Source organism: Primulina tabacum, chromosome 16, assembly GCF_025594145.1.
Source record: "Primulina tabacum isolate GXHZ01 chromosome 16, ASM2559414v2, whole genome shotgun sequence".
In the NCBI taxonomy this organism is placed as follows: domain Eukaryota; kingdom Viridiplantae; phylum Streptophyta; class Magnoliopsida; order Lamiales; family Gesneriaceae; genus Primulina; species Primulina tabacum.
Genome location: NC_134565.1, coordinates 36,924,879 through 36,941,528, shown reverse-complemented (window position 1 = coordinate 36,941,528; position 16,650 = coordinate 36,924,879). Strand labels below are relative to the sequence as shown.

General features: G+C 34.2%; 3 protein-coding genes across 3 annotated transcripts; all 3 read right to left on the bottom strand.

Moving 5' to 3' along the window:
- Nucleotides 1-1,630: 1,630 nt before the first annotated feature.
- On the bottom strand, nt 1,631-8,657 carry LOC142530153 (beta-glucosidase 12-like). Its single transcript, XM_075635946.1, is given in 16 exon segments — nt 1,631-2,506; nt 2,607-2,715; nt 2,798-2,900; nt 2,994-3,025; nt 3,319-3,480; nt 3,483-3,535; nt 3,665-3,780; nt 3,885-4,140; nt 4,249-4,336; nt 4,429-4,506; nt 4,630-4,705; nt 4,822-4,880; nt 4,968-5,037; nt 5,184-6,158; nt 7,522-8,421; nt 8,519-8,657. Coding segments are annotated over 14 exon segments (1,530 nt in total). The 5' UTR covers nt 5,343-6,158; nt 7,522-8,421; nt 8,519-8,657; the 3' UTR covers nt 1,631-2,337.
- On the bottom strand, nt 5,754-6,119 carry LOC142528573 (uncharacterized). Its single transcript, XM_075633610.1, has one exon. It carries the CDS (start codon nt 6,117-6,119, stop codon nt 5,754-5,756), a length of 366 nt encoding a protein of 121 aa, XP_075489725.1.
- Nucleotides 8,658-10,034: 1,377 nt separating the features above from the next.
- Nucleotides 10,035-16,006, bottom strand: LOC142530154 (putative plastid-lipid-associated protein 12, chloroplastic). Its single transcript, XM_075635948.1, has 11 exons — nt 15,709-16,006; nt 15,578-15,631; nt 15,411-15,485; nt 14,988-15,107; nt 14,083-14,274; nt 13,831-13,914; nt 13,641-13,733; nt 10,904-10,957; nt 10,587-10,666; nt 10,352-10,459; nt 10,035-10,254 (listed from the first exon to the last, which is right to left on the bottom strand). Exons 1-11 carry the CDS (start codon nt 15,949-15,951, stop codon nt 10,170-10,172), a joined length of 1,188 nt encoding a protein of 395 aa, XP_075492063.1. The 5' UTR covers nt 15,952-16,006; the 3' UTR covers nt 10,035-10,169.
- Between the last annotated feature and the right edge of the window lie 644 nt (nt 16,007-16,650).

Here is a 16,650-nt window from a genome sequence, read left to right as displayed (position 1 = left end):
CTAAGGTTCGCCTGAATTCCAATGATGGCGATCCCCTCGAGGATATTATCTAATGCAGGCACATTGTGGGTCGCTTGTTATATCTCACACTTTCGAGGCCAGATCTTTCGTTTTCTGTTCACAAACTAAGTCAGTTTGTGTCTCATCCTTGCACATCTCATTTACAAGCTGTCCATCATCTCCTCCGATACATCAAAGGGAATCCAGGACAGGGACTTTTCTTCTCAGCATCATCTCCCCTACAGTTGAAAGCCTTCTGTGACGCTGATTGGGCTGCTTGTGCGGACTCTCGGAAATCGATTACCCGATTCTGTATCTTCCTTGGTCATTCCCTCGTGTCATGGAAAGCCAAAAAACAAACAACCGTATCTCGCTCATCGGCAAAGGCAAAATATAGAGCACTTGCTACAAGTGCAAGTGAGATTGTTTGGATGACTCACTCTCAGATTTTTCAATTCACTAGGAATGTATACGTGCGATGCACGTAGATAACTAATAATGAAATATATAATAATGAGATTTAGATGATGTTTAAAATCGAATAACATATTGTTTATGAGTATTTATCAATCTAAATATATATAAAACACAAAAAATGAAAATATATTATGACAATAAATCATATATATTCACTTATTCATATGACATTTTCAATCCGCGTGATTATAACATAATGACAGATCTCTTAAATTAGAAAATATATTTTTCATCCAAATATAATTCACAATGAAAAAATAATAAAAATAACATAATTGTGAATTTTATCAAAAACAAAATCAAGATATACTTAAATGGAGTAAACATAAACAAAATTTTGTCAAATAAAATTCTCATTATTAACTAAATTATCATAATAATGTTAAAATAAAACCACTAAACATTTATTAAATTAAATATCAATTATGATTTTGCTAAATAAAATAGATATATAAATAAGATAACATACAAAATTTTGTGAGACGGCTCACGAGTCATTTTGTGAGATGAATCTCTTATTTGATTCAATAATGAAAAAGTATTATTTTTTATGACAAAAATATTAATTATTATTGTAAATACGGGTAGAGTTGACCCATTTCACGGAAAACACACTATGAACATTGATCCTAAATGTGCAAACACGTGTAGACACAATAATGTAGACACATTATGATTTAAATTTTATATGCATATAATATTTCAAACAATGTTAAATAAAAATAATAAGCACAAAAACACCTGCAAACATTAAAAAATATATATAAGAAAAAAATAGCGTCGCAAAAAACAAAATGACATATTTAAATAAAAAATTATGATACTTCTTAGTTCATATTTAAAAATCAACTTGTTATAAAAGTGATGTATTTATACGTAAAATAAAAAAATAAGATAAAAACATTAAATATTCATTAGCAATCATGAAAATCAACTCATTTTAGCAACCGATTTTAGTAACAACAATGAAAAATCATTGGTAAATTGTGAATTCAATATGCATTAATGTCCAAAGCCATTTAAGATGTACAATAAATTACCAAAAGAACCCATAAAAAAAACCGTTGATTTAATTTGCTAACTTAAATGAATAAGGGTATATTAGAGAATTCGCAATTAAAAGTCATATATTTATATGTATGTTAGATATGATTGATTCCGCAACCATTTACTGTGATAATCAAGCTGCAGTGCATATAGCGTCGAATCCAACTTTTCATGAACGCACCAAACACATTGAAATCGATTGCCTTTTGGTTCGAGACAAAGTACATGAAGAGATTATCAAACTTTTGACGATACGCTCACAACATCAGCTAGCGGACATCTTTACCAAGCCCTTACCCATTGCTCGCTTAGCACCGCTAATGTCCAAGATAGCTATAAAGGATCTTTACAGGCCACCTTGAGGGGGAGTTTTAAATACGTGTACTTATTTCTCTCTATTTGTTAGATTAGTCAGCTTTAAGTTGGTTTAGTTAGTTTAAGTTGGTTTAGGTAGTTTTTTTGAGATGTATGCAACTCATGTGTATATATGCATGATTGATCATTTCTATGAATAATAACAGAGAAGAATTTTCTTCCGTGTTCTATGGCTCTGTTCATAATAAGAAATGCAAATACAGATTTGTACCATAGGGCAGGAGCTGGAGTTGTGCCATATGAACTTCTAAAGCCGTATTCTTGTGCTGGTGTGACAGGACAGGAAAGGGTGTTCGAAGTAGCATCTCCATCTAATCATTTGGTCAATTTTACATAAAATATTCCGTTTTTGTTTTTTTTTTCCCTCTTGATTGGGACAACAAATTTCATTTTTAGGAAACTAATTTATCAAATTTGGTAATGTCATCACTCAAATATTTATAATTGCAAAAAAATCCTAAACCATGTAGCTGAAAGCTTTGGGTATCTCTTCAATCCATCATTATAATCAACATAATGCAAGCCGAAACGGACACTGTAACCAGAACTCCATTCAAAGTTATCCATTAATGCCCATGCAAAAAACCCCTTCACATCAACTCCTTTCCTGCATTTAACATTAAAACAAAACACAAATACAACTCTAATTTATAGAGAGAGCTTCATCTAAAGATCTACTTGGTCAGAAATTTCTTGAGAAAGCTTACTTGATTGTTCTTTGAACAAAAGAAAGATGTCTAAAGTAGTAATCCATTCTCATGTTGTCAACAAGAGCTTGATCCAGGGATAATGTGGAGTTGTTTGGTTCATCAATGCCTGAAAATATCCAAATACTTTTCGGGTCAAATTCATTTCGAAAATTTTTATGTGTAGTATCCGAATTTCGATTCTTGCATACCATTCTCGGTGATGTATATTGTTGGATTGTTGTATGTTCTCTTGACGTATAACAGAACCTCTTGTATCCCCCTTGGATAAACATAAAGCCAATCGGATGCACCCTTCAACGTCAATTTTAAGCATTAAAAAATCTTGAACATGAACTGTATTGGGGTTGAGTAATGATTCTGATTTTGATGGAGAGATGATGTTACCTTTGGACCTATGAGAACCTCATTTCTCTCAGCTACCAAACAAACAAAAAAAAACAAGAAGTGGAATTAAGAAGAAAAAAGAAAGAAACTTCACTCAGTAGATTTACCATTTTCCCATGTCAAAAAAAAAATACTAAAATAGATGGATTATGCAAAAAAATAATGATGTTAATCGATTCACCTACAGTTTACAGAATTTTTAAAAACTAAAATGAGGCACGGGCGTGGGGAAAAGGAGAACCGAGACTGAGTAGAACTTAAGAGAAGCATGTCGAAACAATTACTGGAATCCAAAAAGAAAACAGAATCACGATTTTTGACTTACGAGTAGTTTGTGTTTGAGAATCCGTGATGTAGCTCGGGTTAGTTGTATTTGTGTGAGCAACATTTCTTGCATAGTATGTTGTGTAATAGTTGAGGCCAAGAAAATCAAATGAGCCATTGAGCATTAGACTTTCTTCCTTGGAGAATGTCGGAAGTCTACCTTCACAAGAGATTTCATGGAGTTTGGATAATCACCACTTGCCAATGGCTCCATAAACCTTCAAAACAATATCAAGTGTTAAATTACTAAGTGCAAATTCGAATGCCACTTTATTCTATAAATTGATATGAAATATAAAATAAAATCAAATATATAAACTTTGTTTGATTGTAATAGAAATGATCACCATCCCAAGGTAAAGTCTAATGCTCTAGCGGCGGCCTCACGTTGGATAATCTCTTTGGAGAATGGAATTACCCATTGAGCTACCAGTGTAATTCCAATTTTACCTTTTTGTGACCCCTGCATGCATTTCATCAATTAATTAATTTTCAAAACAATAGGGAACATGATTCAAGCTATACATTTCGACAATAACTCTAAAGATCATGTGACGATAATACTACTTGGTATTTCTCTTTGTATTTCATTACGGCGGCGGCATGAGACAAAAGCTGGTGGTGTGCCACCAAGTACGGCTCCACCCCCGAATCTCCGGCGGTGCAATTCAGATTTTGCCAAGAAGAGCACCTTCCAGGAGCCATCTCACCTCTAACATAGCCACCGGTTACATATGTATAGGGTTCATTAAAGGTGATCCAATTTTTGACCCGATCACCATATCTCTTAAAACAAAGTTCTGAATAATCAACAAAATCATTCCTGCCCCCCCCCCCCCCCCCCCCAAAAAAAAAGAAAAGAAAAAGAACTAACTTTTCCCATAAAAACGATTAATTTATTTTCTATTAGATTATTTTAAAATTTACATACACTATTTGAGGACTTAGAAAACCTCCATATTGGTCTTCTAGTGTTTGAGGGAGGTCCCAGTGGAAAAGGGTTACAAAAGGTACCACACCTACATAACATGCATATATATTATTTTGTATACCAAAAAAAATAAAATTATAAGCTAAAACCACATTAAAAATGATTAAATTAACTTTAAACCTTTGTTAATTAATTCATTTATAACGTTGTTATAATACTCAACTCCTTGTTCATTGATGCCGCCACTTATTTTCCCACCTGAAAATTACAAAATATATATGAAGTATTAATATGCTCGTATTTTCAATTTTACATAATTATCCGATCCGTTGCCGCTAGCTATCCTTCTGTGCGCACGGGCTATAAAATTATTAATCTTACTAGGCAACAATCTTGCCCATGAAATAGAGAACCGATAAGCATCTAAACCCATGTCTTTCACCATATTAATATCTTCCTGCAAGATAAATACATATAGAGGGTTAATTAAATAAAATAACTCCATAATTGTCAACCGTAATTTAAGGATAAAATAATAAATAAATAAATCAATCAAATTGATTTTAAATTCACCTTGTAACGGTGATAGCTATCAGTTGCTAAGTTTCCATTGCTATGATCCCTTATCTTTTCTGCAAATTATTTTAAAAAAATTTATTAAGAAAATAATTAATTTATCAGATGTTAATTTACAATAAATATTGAGAATAGAGACCGACCAGGATATTTATAGGTGAAAGTATCCCAAATATTAGGCCCTTTACCATATTCACTAGCTGCCCCTTCGATCTGTACAAGAAAAGAACAGATCAAGAAATGCTACTTATTCATTACTCTTGTAACCACCACTCTTCTTCGAAAAATTCATCTGTCTTTCGGGGAAATTTCTCATGTTCGCGACGCAACCGCGGGTTTCGGTCAAACTACGATTTTACCTGATACGCAGACGATGCTGCCCCAAACACGAAGTCCTTGGGAAAGCTACTTCGATTGAGGGAATTTAAGTTGAAGTTTGGTGTTAAAGCATTGCTGATATACATCACTAACATGGTAAAAATCAAGAAATTCCGAATTTGACCCATAAAAATTCCCATATTTGATTTTGAAAAAGGCACCAAGAGGCTAGAGTATACTCAGTTTGGTGTATAGTATGTACAGGAATTATTATGAACCCAATGAGGGAGCAGTATGAGTACTCGAAAAGAAATAAATTTATGAGCAGTTTTTTCTATTTTTTTAAAAACCTAAAATTATATGTGTTCTCTATGGAATACAAACTTCATGCAATTCAAGCCAGCCCTTATGAATAGCATGATCTACCTGCTATGACGGATAATGAATGAAAAAATATTCAACTAATAGGGAAAAACTAAAAGCAGGAGTCTAAAAAATACAAAAACATGAGTCAATATCAAACCAAATTTCCCAAAATAAAATGAATCCTAAAAATGAGCCAAAAATCAAGTAAGAGTGAGAACAGAAAAAGAAAACAAACCAGTCTCACTTCAGTGGCACTCAACGGTTGCTTCAGCCCGACGAGGCTTATTCTTTCTCCTAATCTGTCGAAAACCATTTAATTTATTTGGTTCCATGGTCTCATCGTTTGGTGATTCAATGTTAACTTTCTCCTTCCCTTGGCCAGTTCTTTGTCGTTTTTTAACATAATCTTGCGATGTTATTTCTTTACCAGATGTGTCCTCACAATCTTCATCTTTGGGTTTTCGAGTTTCATCTTCGACCATTTCATCTTTAAGTGCTTTTTGCGGCCTCCCCCTTCTCTTCTGTGCGGGGATCTTTTCTTCCTCACCACTCCCAGTCTCCTCTTGGTGAGTCACATGCAGCTTCTTTCCCTTTGTTTTACCCCTTCCCATTATTTAAATCAGGAGGTATCACACTGTTGCTACATATTTCTTCCATGGGTATTGGATAACGTAAGGCTGCTAATATTACTTAGCTTTAGAATCAACATGAAACACCATATAGTAAATAAAGGAAAAACAATTTAATAACATCCATACAGAACTACCCTACGCCTTTCAGGGAGAAAACATCAGAATGAATAGAATGCTTTTATGCGCAGAACAACACTATTTTGGAAACAGTGAGGAAAATCCGAAACAATAGAAGCGCACACTCATATTCGGACGGAGTTATATTATGCATAACTCAATTGTTAAACAGATGCGTTCTAAACCAAAGAAAATTATGACTCAGAAAGTGAAATATGCAAGCAAGTTACCGTGTGGATTAAACTAGAGAAATCTCTACTTGGCAGCAGAATTAGAAGGCACACTTTAACTCAAAATTGGGAGACAAATTACGAAGATAACTTAGAACTCTGCATGATATAATGGAAACTAAAACTTCCACATAGAAAGAATAAAAATTTATCACATCATCACGGACTTCATACACCAAAACATTGAAATATGTCCACGTTTTGGCAAGACGAAATATGTTAATCACAATACATGATAAATTGGCTCTTAGACTAAAAGCTGTATGGAACAGTTTCAACATATTATCTTTAGATATTGAGATGAAAATAAGGCCTCAAACAAACATGGAGAATTAATGAACCATGAATTGACACATACAAATCAAAGTAGCTAGAAAGTAGAAACTTTGGCATATCTACCTCACCTCTATGACAACGTACATATTACCATATTAGATTGGGATTCTCACACAGCGGAGAAGGAATTTTCAGTTGAGGTGGGCCTATGCTGTATTTAACTGGTAAAACCTCTATTTTAGAATAAAAAAATTTATTTGATTTCAAACCTTTTCTAAGGGGGGCTTAAAGAGTAAGTTCCAGACCGTGAAAATTGTTGATGCGAGCTGCACAAATAAAATGACCAAATACAAGAAGTCAAGAACAGAACCTCGAGACCAATGATAGTTTGAAATTTCAGTTTCTTGATTATATAATTATTAAGATGAATAATCTCACCAAGTAATATCAGTGTATCCAAATGTGCTTACAAGCTGAGAAATCGAGAGATAATAGTGCAATCAAGAAAACAACTAGACATTCAAAAAAAATACACCAGAAAAAAACTGCGAACATAATTCAGTAAACAAATACATGCAGAGAAGAAAGAAACAAATTTTATTTGATCGGATAACAGCTTGAAACTAATCATACAAATAAAAATACAGATCCATGGATTACATTAATCGTAGGGAATGCCATTGAATCGTCATTCATTTGAATTTGATAAACCGCGTAACTGATACTTCAAAATCAACAGAACCCAGGTGAATTATTACCTCGGATTTCGATAAGAAACCGAGAAAGGTTAATAAAAAGTGATTTTTACAGCAGATAAAATGTGACTTGAGGTACTGCAAAGAACCCAGATCAGGAAAAGTTGAGAACCAAAACAGAGTGACTCAAAAGGTTAAGAATTGATCTTTTTTCGGATAGGAAAAGACGCACAAAATCACCTAAAAAGGGGGATAATAGATGACACGTGTCCGATAGAGAAAGCTGCGTGGTGATTGAGCGTTGATTGGTTTTGTATTTAACCCAACAAATCATAAATCTCATAATCGCTTGCCAAGATCAGCTTTCTTTCGGATTTCTTCTTAGTGGCTGATGTTTGTACTTCACCAAGTCCCTTCTTGATAGAAGCTGTTGGAATGACATAAATCTTAGGTCTTAGGGCAAGAACATTCACAACATCATTTTGGTTTTACTCCAATCCTGAGCAGCAGAAACTTGAACTCCAAGAACAGTGAGTTTTTTGCTGCTCTGAACTACAAATCCAGTAGAGTGTTTGGTGATCATATCCACCAAAACATGGAACAGTACTGAAGACCAGTTGATCTTCGTATAGCAGCCATCACCACAAACTTTTATTTGGCGCTGGAATCAAAGTATCTAGCTAGCGGTTCTTTTTAGATGACACTCATGAGAACCCGGTACTCCATCTACATCTACATCTACATCTCCATCTCCATCTCCTTCTTTTTGCAGTAAAAGGAGATATCATAATCAAAGAGCGAGTACTTCAGCTTCATTTGAGAAATAACAGAAGGAGAGAGCTTGGAGAAGTCTGAGAGTCCTTCAGTAAGCATAGAGAAAGTAGAAATAAACAGAGCTTCATGGAACAAATACATCTGCCTATTACACGAGTATGATACCTATTTCCAAGTAGTGACTATGGTCTGGACATAAAAATCCAATAAGGTGTTTTCCAGATAACCACCGGAAGACTGAGAAATGGAGGAAGTTAGTATTCTCTAGGGTTCAGAACATTCTCACCATCGCAACATCTTCTAAATCGTAGACAGATTCAAAGTTCACTAGAGAAGCATTCATCCTGTAAACTACCATTGTAATTGATCTTGAAAGATAGTAAGGTATTCAATCAAATATGAAAGAATGCAAATTATGCAGATAGTATTCAAAGCAAGAATTCCAAAGGTTTGTTGAGAGTAAAGTAAAATGAAGACGAGTCATTGAAAAATACACAACCTTTTAAAAATTCGCATGGTTCTATGTATCATCGTGCGTGTGAGCAGTTAAATTTCAAATATCATAAATAATTTACAATAAGTAAATATCGGATTTTCAAAATTCCAAAATTTAAAAAATTTAAAAACAAATAACTGATTCGATGTCCTTAAAAGGTTAATTAAAAGGAGTGAATTCAAACCAATTATACTATTTGATACGGGATACTGTAACGCGAGATTGATGCTTATTTCAGCAAAGACCTATGTTCAGTGGACCATTGTGTTATCAGTGTCATTAGTCAGGATATCTGTTCAACAATACTTGTGCCAAACGTCCAATATCAGAATTCTCCCTAAAAATATGCATACATTTACGATAAATCAATTAATCTCAAAGATATTTCTAAAATAAAAAAATTTAGTCTTCAGTAGTAGTTTGGTGAAAATATCAGCAGTTTGTTGTTCAATAGACACATACTCCACTCTGATATATTTATTTAAAACGTAGTCCCTGATAAAGTGATGTCTAATATCAATATATTTGATTCTGGAATGCAACACTAGGTTATATGTGATTTCAATCGCACTGTTGTTGTCATAGAAATAGGTGATTCAGAAGTTTGGAATCCATAGTCGCGTAGCTGCTGCTGAATCCTTAGCAACTGAGAGCAGCAACTTCCAATTGTCAAATATTCAGTTTCAGCAGTTGATGTAGCAATGGATGTCTATTTTTTACTGAACCAATATATCAGTCGATCACCGAGAAATTGACATGAACCACTTATGATTTTCCAATCTAATTTACATCATGCATAATCAATATCTGAATATCCAATTAAAAGGTGGAAATTTTTGATATCATAGCCTAACGTTTTGAGTCTCTTTTCAATATTTTACTATTCTCTTAGCAGCAATAGAATGAGATTGCTTAGTTTCAGATTGAAATCTAGCACAAATACAAATATAGAATGCAAACAATATATCTAGTATATTGGCAGTTAAATAAAGCAAAGATCCAATAAGACCTCGATATTGAGTTACCTCTATTGAAATTCTTCATTCATCTTTATCAAACTTAGTTGATGAACTCATTGAGATAGCTGGTGAAGAACAAGTCTCCATACCGAACCTTTTCAGTAGCTCTTTAGTGTCTTTTGTTTGATTAATGAAGTACTAACTTTAGTTGTCTGACTTGTAATCCTAAGAAGAATGTCAGTTCTCACATTATGATCATTTTGATTTGTCCTGCATTAAATTAACAAAGTGTTCCATATCGAAATTTTGATATTGAGAAAACGTCTGCTTCTACTCCGACCATGGGGTTCACATCAAATATGAATTGTGAGTTTGTGACTTCTGAGTCATAAAATGGACATATTAATACAAACAATAAGGTGTTTTAAAAAATGGACCTATAAATACATTTTCTTAATTAGTTTATCGGCACTTCAAACTGTTTATCCCTTAGTTCCATCAACACGAACATGGACGAAAAGTATTTTGTTGTAGCCTCGTGTAATTCTGATCTTTTCATCGGTATATCTATAAATTCAAAAGGTAAAAAGATCAATAATTCTCCCCATACATTAAAACCAAAATCAAGTGGATTTAAGAACAGGAGGGGAAAAATTGTACTTACAACAATTCTATTTTGAACCTAGTTTCCATCTCCGATGGGATCCCATACGGACCGACCACTATTGCCGCATCGTCCATGGTAACATCATAGATGTTGAACCCAGATTTCCTTCAAAATACAAGTTTAAAAGGTTAGGAGTCTTGTAACACAAATACTCTCTTGATTTTATTTTTTTTCTGATTTAAAATATAGTGACGTTGTAACAACTCAAAATTTTTGATCTGGAAACACTTGCACATATCTCCCACTCATGGAGAATTTGAAGCCAAACAATATATCAGCCAGAAATTTCAACCCTCCATTTGGCCTCACAATCTGAAGTAACACAACAACATTAACGAAAAAGCAAAACAAACTAGTATGAGAAAATGGAATGTTACATAATCTCGGATATAGTGGGTGTCAGGTGGGAAAATTTTCGATTTCTGGAATAAATATATTTTATTATTAAAAAAGTTAAAAATTGTCCCACAATGAATGGCTTGATGACATATGGAAGAAGATTAAACTGTCCGTGTGTATATTTAGTGTGGAAGATGGGTATAACGGAACCTGCTTCCCCATTAAACCCTTGGAAGCATTCTCCATCCAACTCTCTGTTTCTTCCTGCAATCCATGAGAGTGACGCCTCAGTTATGTCTTGGGAAGAAAATCAATGATAATTTACAATTCATTGGAGAAAAAAAGTTGCTTAGAAATACCATGCATCACCTAAAACATCTTGAAAACCCAAACAATATGTTTAGTTAAGACTACCCGAAATCAAGAAGTAGGCGTTTTCTCAATCTTCAATTATTTCCTCTCATTCAGTATTTTCATAAGCAGTTAGTTACTTCAGTCTCCGGCTCTTTCTATGTCCTCCTCACCTGCGCATAGGTAGGGTGACGGAAGGAGCTAGTTCTTCATTTTTTGGTTATTTAGTGTAAGTTTTATTGCAGATTTGGAACTTGAAGATTGAAACTTCGGATCAGATCAGATCAGATCAGATCTGATGTTAGCTTGATTGTAGATCTTTCCTCCAGTCGTTTGTGACAGTTTTATTAATGCATTTTCCTATCTCAGGATTAATTTGCCTTTCTATTGATAACAGATCGATATTTGATCAATAAGATTTATGTGAGATGTATATGTGTGTTCTTGTAAATTTAGTTTCAAATAAAAAAATTCACTCATACTCAATTCCCTCCACTCCAATATTTTCAATCTTCCATCCCAATTTTACATTTAATTTCCCCCAGATTGGACTTTGTTATGCATGCTGCTTCAAGTTAATATAGTTTTACATAATCAGTACTGATATGGGAGATAAATATAGTTGACTAAAATTGAGTCATGCTAAAATCATTTCTTATGACTATTGATAGACAATGTATATACAGTGTTCCAGATGTCAAAGTTATCAACTAATTAAACTGAGCACGTAGTAATTAAAAGTACTGTAAGATTATGACTCATACAATAACCTATGCTTTTATACATGTATTGTTATAAATTTACGTACGGGCGGATATATGACTAGAATCTATGTTACATTAATGAATTATTATAATAACTTTTAAGGACTAACATAACATGTTGGAGATTATTTACTGTTTTCCAGATCATGTAAAGATTTCTCACAACTAAAAGAAGAATGTGTGTTTCTATGATTCATTATAAATTTACCTTTAAATTTACGACTCATACAAGATGTTATGTATGTGCGTAGTCTATTTATTGTTTTCTAGATGTCAAAATTATTTACAATAACAATTCTAGAAACTCATTAATCACATAGAAAGTAGTTCGATTATATGGCTGAAGCCTGAAAGAATTGCAGCCAAGATTCCACAATATAAAACTATTAAACTTTTCTTTTAAAAAAACACAATCTAAAAACAATCAAACTACGACCTATCCCTAATCTTATCGCCCCGACATAATGGATTTTCTTTGGCCAGCAGAACCCTTCCGGCGGTCTTGTAATCAAACTTGCATACATGTGACTCTGGGTGTCTGTGAATCCCGCAGAAAGTTCGCCCACATCGGCATCCAAATCCCAATAATCCAACTTTCTTGTTGCAGAACTCACACCTGTTCTTGGTATTAATTGTGCAAGAATTCATGGCATCAATCAAACTGCCCATATCTTGAGACGAGATGTGATTACAGATTCAGAACTGCAGGTTTTTGGCAGAAAACAGTTTTTGATTCTGTTATCTGACGTTTCAAATAATCCTCGTAACACCTAGAACAAAACCATCGATTCGCCTCCGAACCAAAGAAATTACAGCCGCCTTTGCACAGCCTTGAATTTTATGGCTGGTTGGAGTGCAGATTCGTGTTGTGGTTATCCATGAAAGAATCCATTCTTGTATTACAATTGACAGATCGTGATTTTCTTTTGTTTCTTAGTATTACTACTTTCTCGTTTATTTTCTCTGGATTTGCTAGCTTATGGTGAATTTGTTGTATATGGTGAGTCTTGGGGTTTCATGCATGCATATATATAGAGGGGATTTTCGTCGTCGGGTTGGAATTCGATTAGGACAAGAATCTTAGATGTGGGAAATTTATCTTCTATTTGAGTAGTACTTTTTTCTCGATTAATATTATTATTTGATCATATCGTTGTGCATGGGAATTTTTTTATTTTTACCAACACCCGAAAAGGTGATGAATTTTGATTTTATTGTATATCATGGGTGGGTGGCCCATATCTCATTTACCCCGGAACATGTGCGTTTAGAACTAATAATTTTTCGTAATATTATAAGTTTGAACTTTAAAATATAATATATTGTGAAATTTCACATCAACACTAAAAGGATTAAAGTTGCTAAAATTCATAAGATACATTACTAAACCTGCAATTTGATAACAAATAGAACTAAAATCGTAAAAATCAAACTTACTTACGGGACAAAAAAGCAGTTCTCCCTAAACTTTTTGAGCAAGTAATTTGTTAACATAACACCGCTCCATTCATGAAGAAAATAGAATATAACCCACAAATATGCGGTGAATAACCACAACCAAGGCCATATAATATTGTTGTGATCAGATGATTAAGAATATTTTAGTTTGGCAGAAAAACTTACGGAGATCAAAGAAAAATTTCTTCCAAACAGGAAAAATCAGCAAGCAAGCACGCTGTATTTACCCACATGAATCTATGAGCATGATTTGAATCCTTTACTCAGATTGCGAAAAATAAATTGTTCTACCATAAACTAATGGGTTTATGGTCATGTAATATTATCCTATTTCCAAAATAAATTATAAAAATAAAAAATATGCAGAAGAATACCTGGGAACTCCATATCATTTGCCACTCCCCTTCAAGTAATTCCAACTCACTTTCCGTCATATCTTGATTTAATTTAAGGAATTCATCGATTTCCTGTCAAATAACCATACCATAAATAATTATTTTTTCAAGTATTTGAAATGTAATAATATTTCTTACGGGACACTATTTAACAGAAAAAAACTCAGACCTTTCTCTCTTCTATACCACTGGCAATGGCAGATAGCAATCTTTGTCTTGGTTCGCTTTCCTTTTGCAACACAAATGTGGTTCCCTGCACTATATCATTGCGGCTAATGGTCGTAAATCCTTGAAGTTGACAGGATGTACAGAACCTTTTACCAGTTCGCTTTTCTAGTTATTTACATTGCAGTGGCATGTCATGGAAAATAGAGATGGAGATGTCTTGTGCAGGGTAATGAGGGAGAGTTTTTTTTTTTACCTTGTTTCCACGAGAAATACGGATATTTCCTGACTGGGACAGATATGTAGTGTCCAACCAGCCCTTAGCTTCATCCCCGAGAAGTCTAAAAGGTACAGGGTATGGAACTTTGAAGGGCAGAAATTTAAAAGAAAATGCAGCTCTATCAAACTGGAAGAGGATGCGTTTCCCATCTTTAATCGATGCCACTGCCTTCACATAGACAGAACCATAATGTAAAAAACATCAAGCACACTGTCTGTAGATCCTTGTGAAATAAGATAGTGGACTAAACATAATTTAAAAGGTTCTTTCAAGAGCTTTATGGATGCCTGTAAAAAAGTGCCAAGAAACGTGAAGAGACTAGCGTTGTTTGTCACGTCCCGAGCCCGGACCCGCGGCTGCGTGACTGCACAATGGGCCCCTATAGCAACTATTTCATATTCGTCCTCGCTTTATGAAAAATTATTAACTCAAGTTGCTATAGAAGTCCATTGTAAGCCATTATAAACTCATTTTAAATCTTTCATTTTTAAGAAAAGGGACAAGGATATCACATTGTTGAAACTGGTGGAAGTAGAAGAGGCTTGAAAATGCATAGACACTGTTGGGCATTCATTATCCACGCGTGTATTTCTAATTACTAGAAATCAAAATACGCAAAAATCAACCATGAGTAAATCATTTTATGACTTTAAACCAGTACCCCGAGCATCACAATTCACAAATATGGAATTTAAACCCCTTATTAACCCATCGTCTCTGACCAATCTTTTCCAGAAGCATAGAGCCTAGAAGCATCAGTCCAGCTACCAGAACCATAGCAATAAACAACTAAAAGATAATCTTCCAGAGTACATCCCTACTAGACAAAACATTTTTCTCAAGAGAACTTTACATTGATAACACAAAATGTAGTCATATACCTCTACTTTCAGCTCACCAATAGCGTCAGAGAATTTCACTATATTGGAAACACGCGGGTCAGCTGTTCCAAGATATACCTCCTGGAATACACTAAAATAGTCCACCCCGACAAATGTTCTCTGCATCAGCATAAAGAAACTGCATCATATAATCGATTTCGGATTGCTTCTTCAATGATCAGTCAACTGCACTATCTCAAATTCAACAGAAAGTTCGTTTAACTTCCATTTACCAGGAAAACACAATTATTTTTTTAAGTACTTCAATTCTTTTACTCTGCTAAATCTCCATTTTGAAAAGATTTTCATGATATGTTAATCCGATCACATGATGACATCTGCTCAACTAGCAAAGGATGAAGTAATCGTTGCAGTAAGATTTGAGCTGGAGATTAAGATAATTTAATTTACGTGAAACCGAACCTGAATTGGGGATGCTGTTCCCGGTCTTGTTGTGAACATTAATTGCCATCGCCCTTCAATTAAACTCGAACCAGTCTACAGATTAACTCCGTCAACTACTTGATTCAAATTATATGGCAATGTGTAGCTCAATTGTTATCACATCATGATTAATCATCCCAACTCACCGGGTCAGGGACGCCTTCTAAACCTTCCAAAAACTCCACTGCCCTTTCAACTTCCTGCGTAAAAATCTTAACCAAATTCAACCTCATTCAAGAGACACGGCATGAAATTAATACAAGTAATGCTAAGGTACCTTGAGTTGCGCAGGAGAGGCGGCGCGGCCGCGACCTTGAATCCCGATTAAAGCATTGATCAGAGCGTATTCCCCTTTCGTAAATGGTTTGGAAATCTGCTCGGATTGTTGCTGCCCGACCAGAGAACAGATGAGAGAACACCGTCGGATTCTCCGGCAAATAATTCTTGAAAATTTCGTCTTTGTCGGGGGATTTTGGGGCCATAATTGAAGGCCTGGAATTGTAGCCATTTGCATGAACATACACCGAAGTTTGCGTTCTTTGAATCAAAGGTTGATTGGTGAAATCCGTTTCCTAAGTGGATGGTTGTGCTTTGAACACGTGGCTGTGTGGATTCTCAATGCTATTTTAATTTCCAAATTTAAATTTAGTTAAATATATAAAATCTTAGTTTTGTCCACATAATAATACCATTATTCACTCAGTATATTATGAGTGGGTCTCATGTGAGATCGTCTCACGGATCTTAATTGTGATACAGGTCAACCCTACCCATATTAACAATAAAAAGTAATACTCTTAGCATAAAAAGTAATACTTTTTCATGGATGACCCAAATAAGATATCGTCTCACAAATATGATCCGTGAGACCGTCTCACACAATTTTTTGCCTCACATTATACATATTATGAGTGGATAAATCATAATCATTCATTTAATCATGATGTATAATGAGTAATCATGATATATCATTCAATATATGTGTAATGTGTGAGTGGATGTAAACATACCCATATGAATAGCAACTCTACTAACCTAAAATGTTAACATAATCATTTTGACAATTTTCTATTTATAAATTTTCATATTAGCTTTTGTTTGACCGTTTACTTTTATATAAATAAACAAAATAACCATTTTTAGGAAACAGCTTTAATTTATGACTGCTTTAAAAAAAATCATATGATATTTCAGAAAGCACCACCTTTTGTAGCTAAAT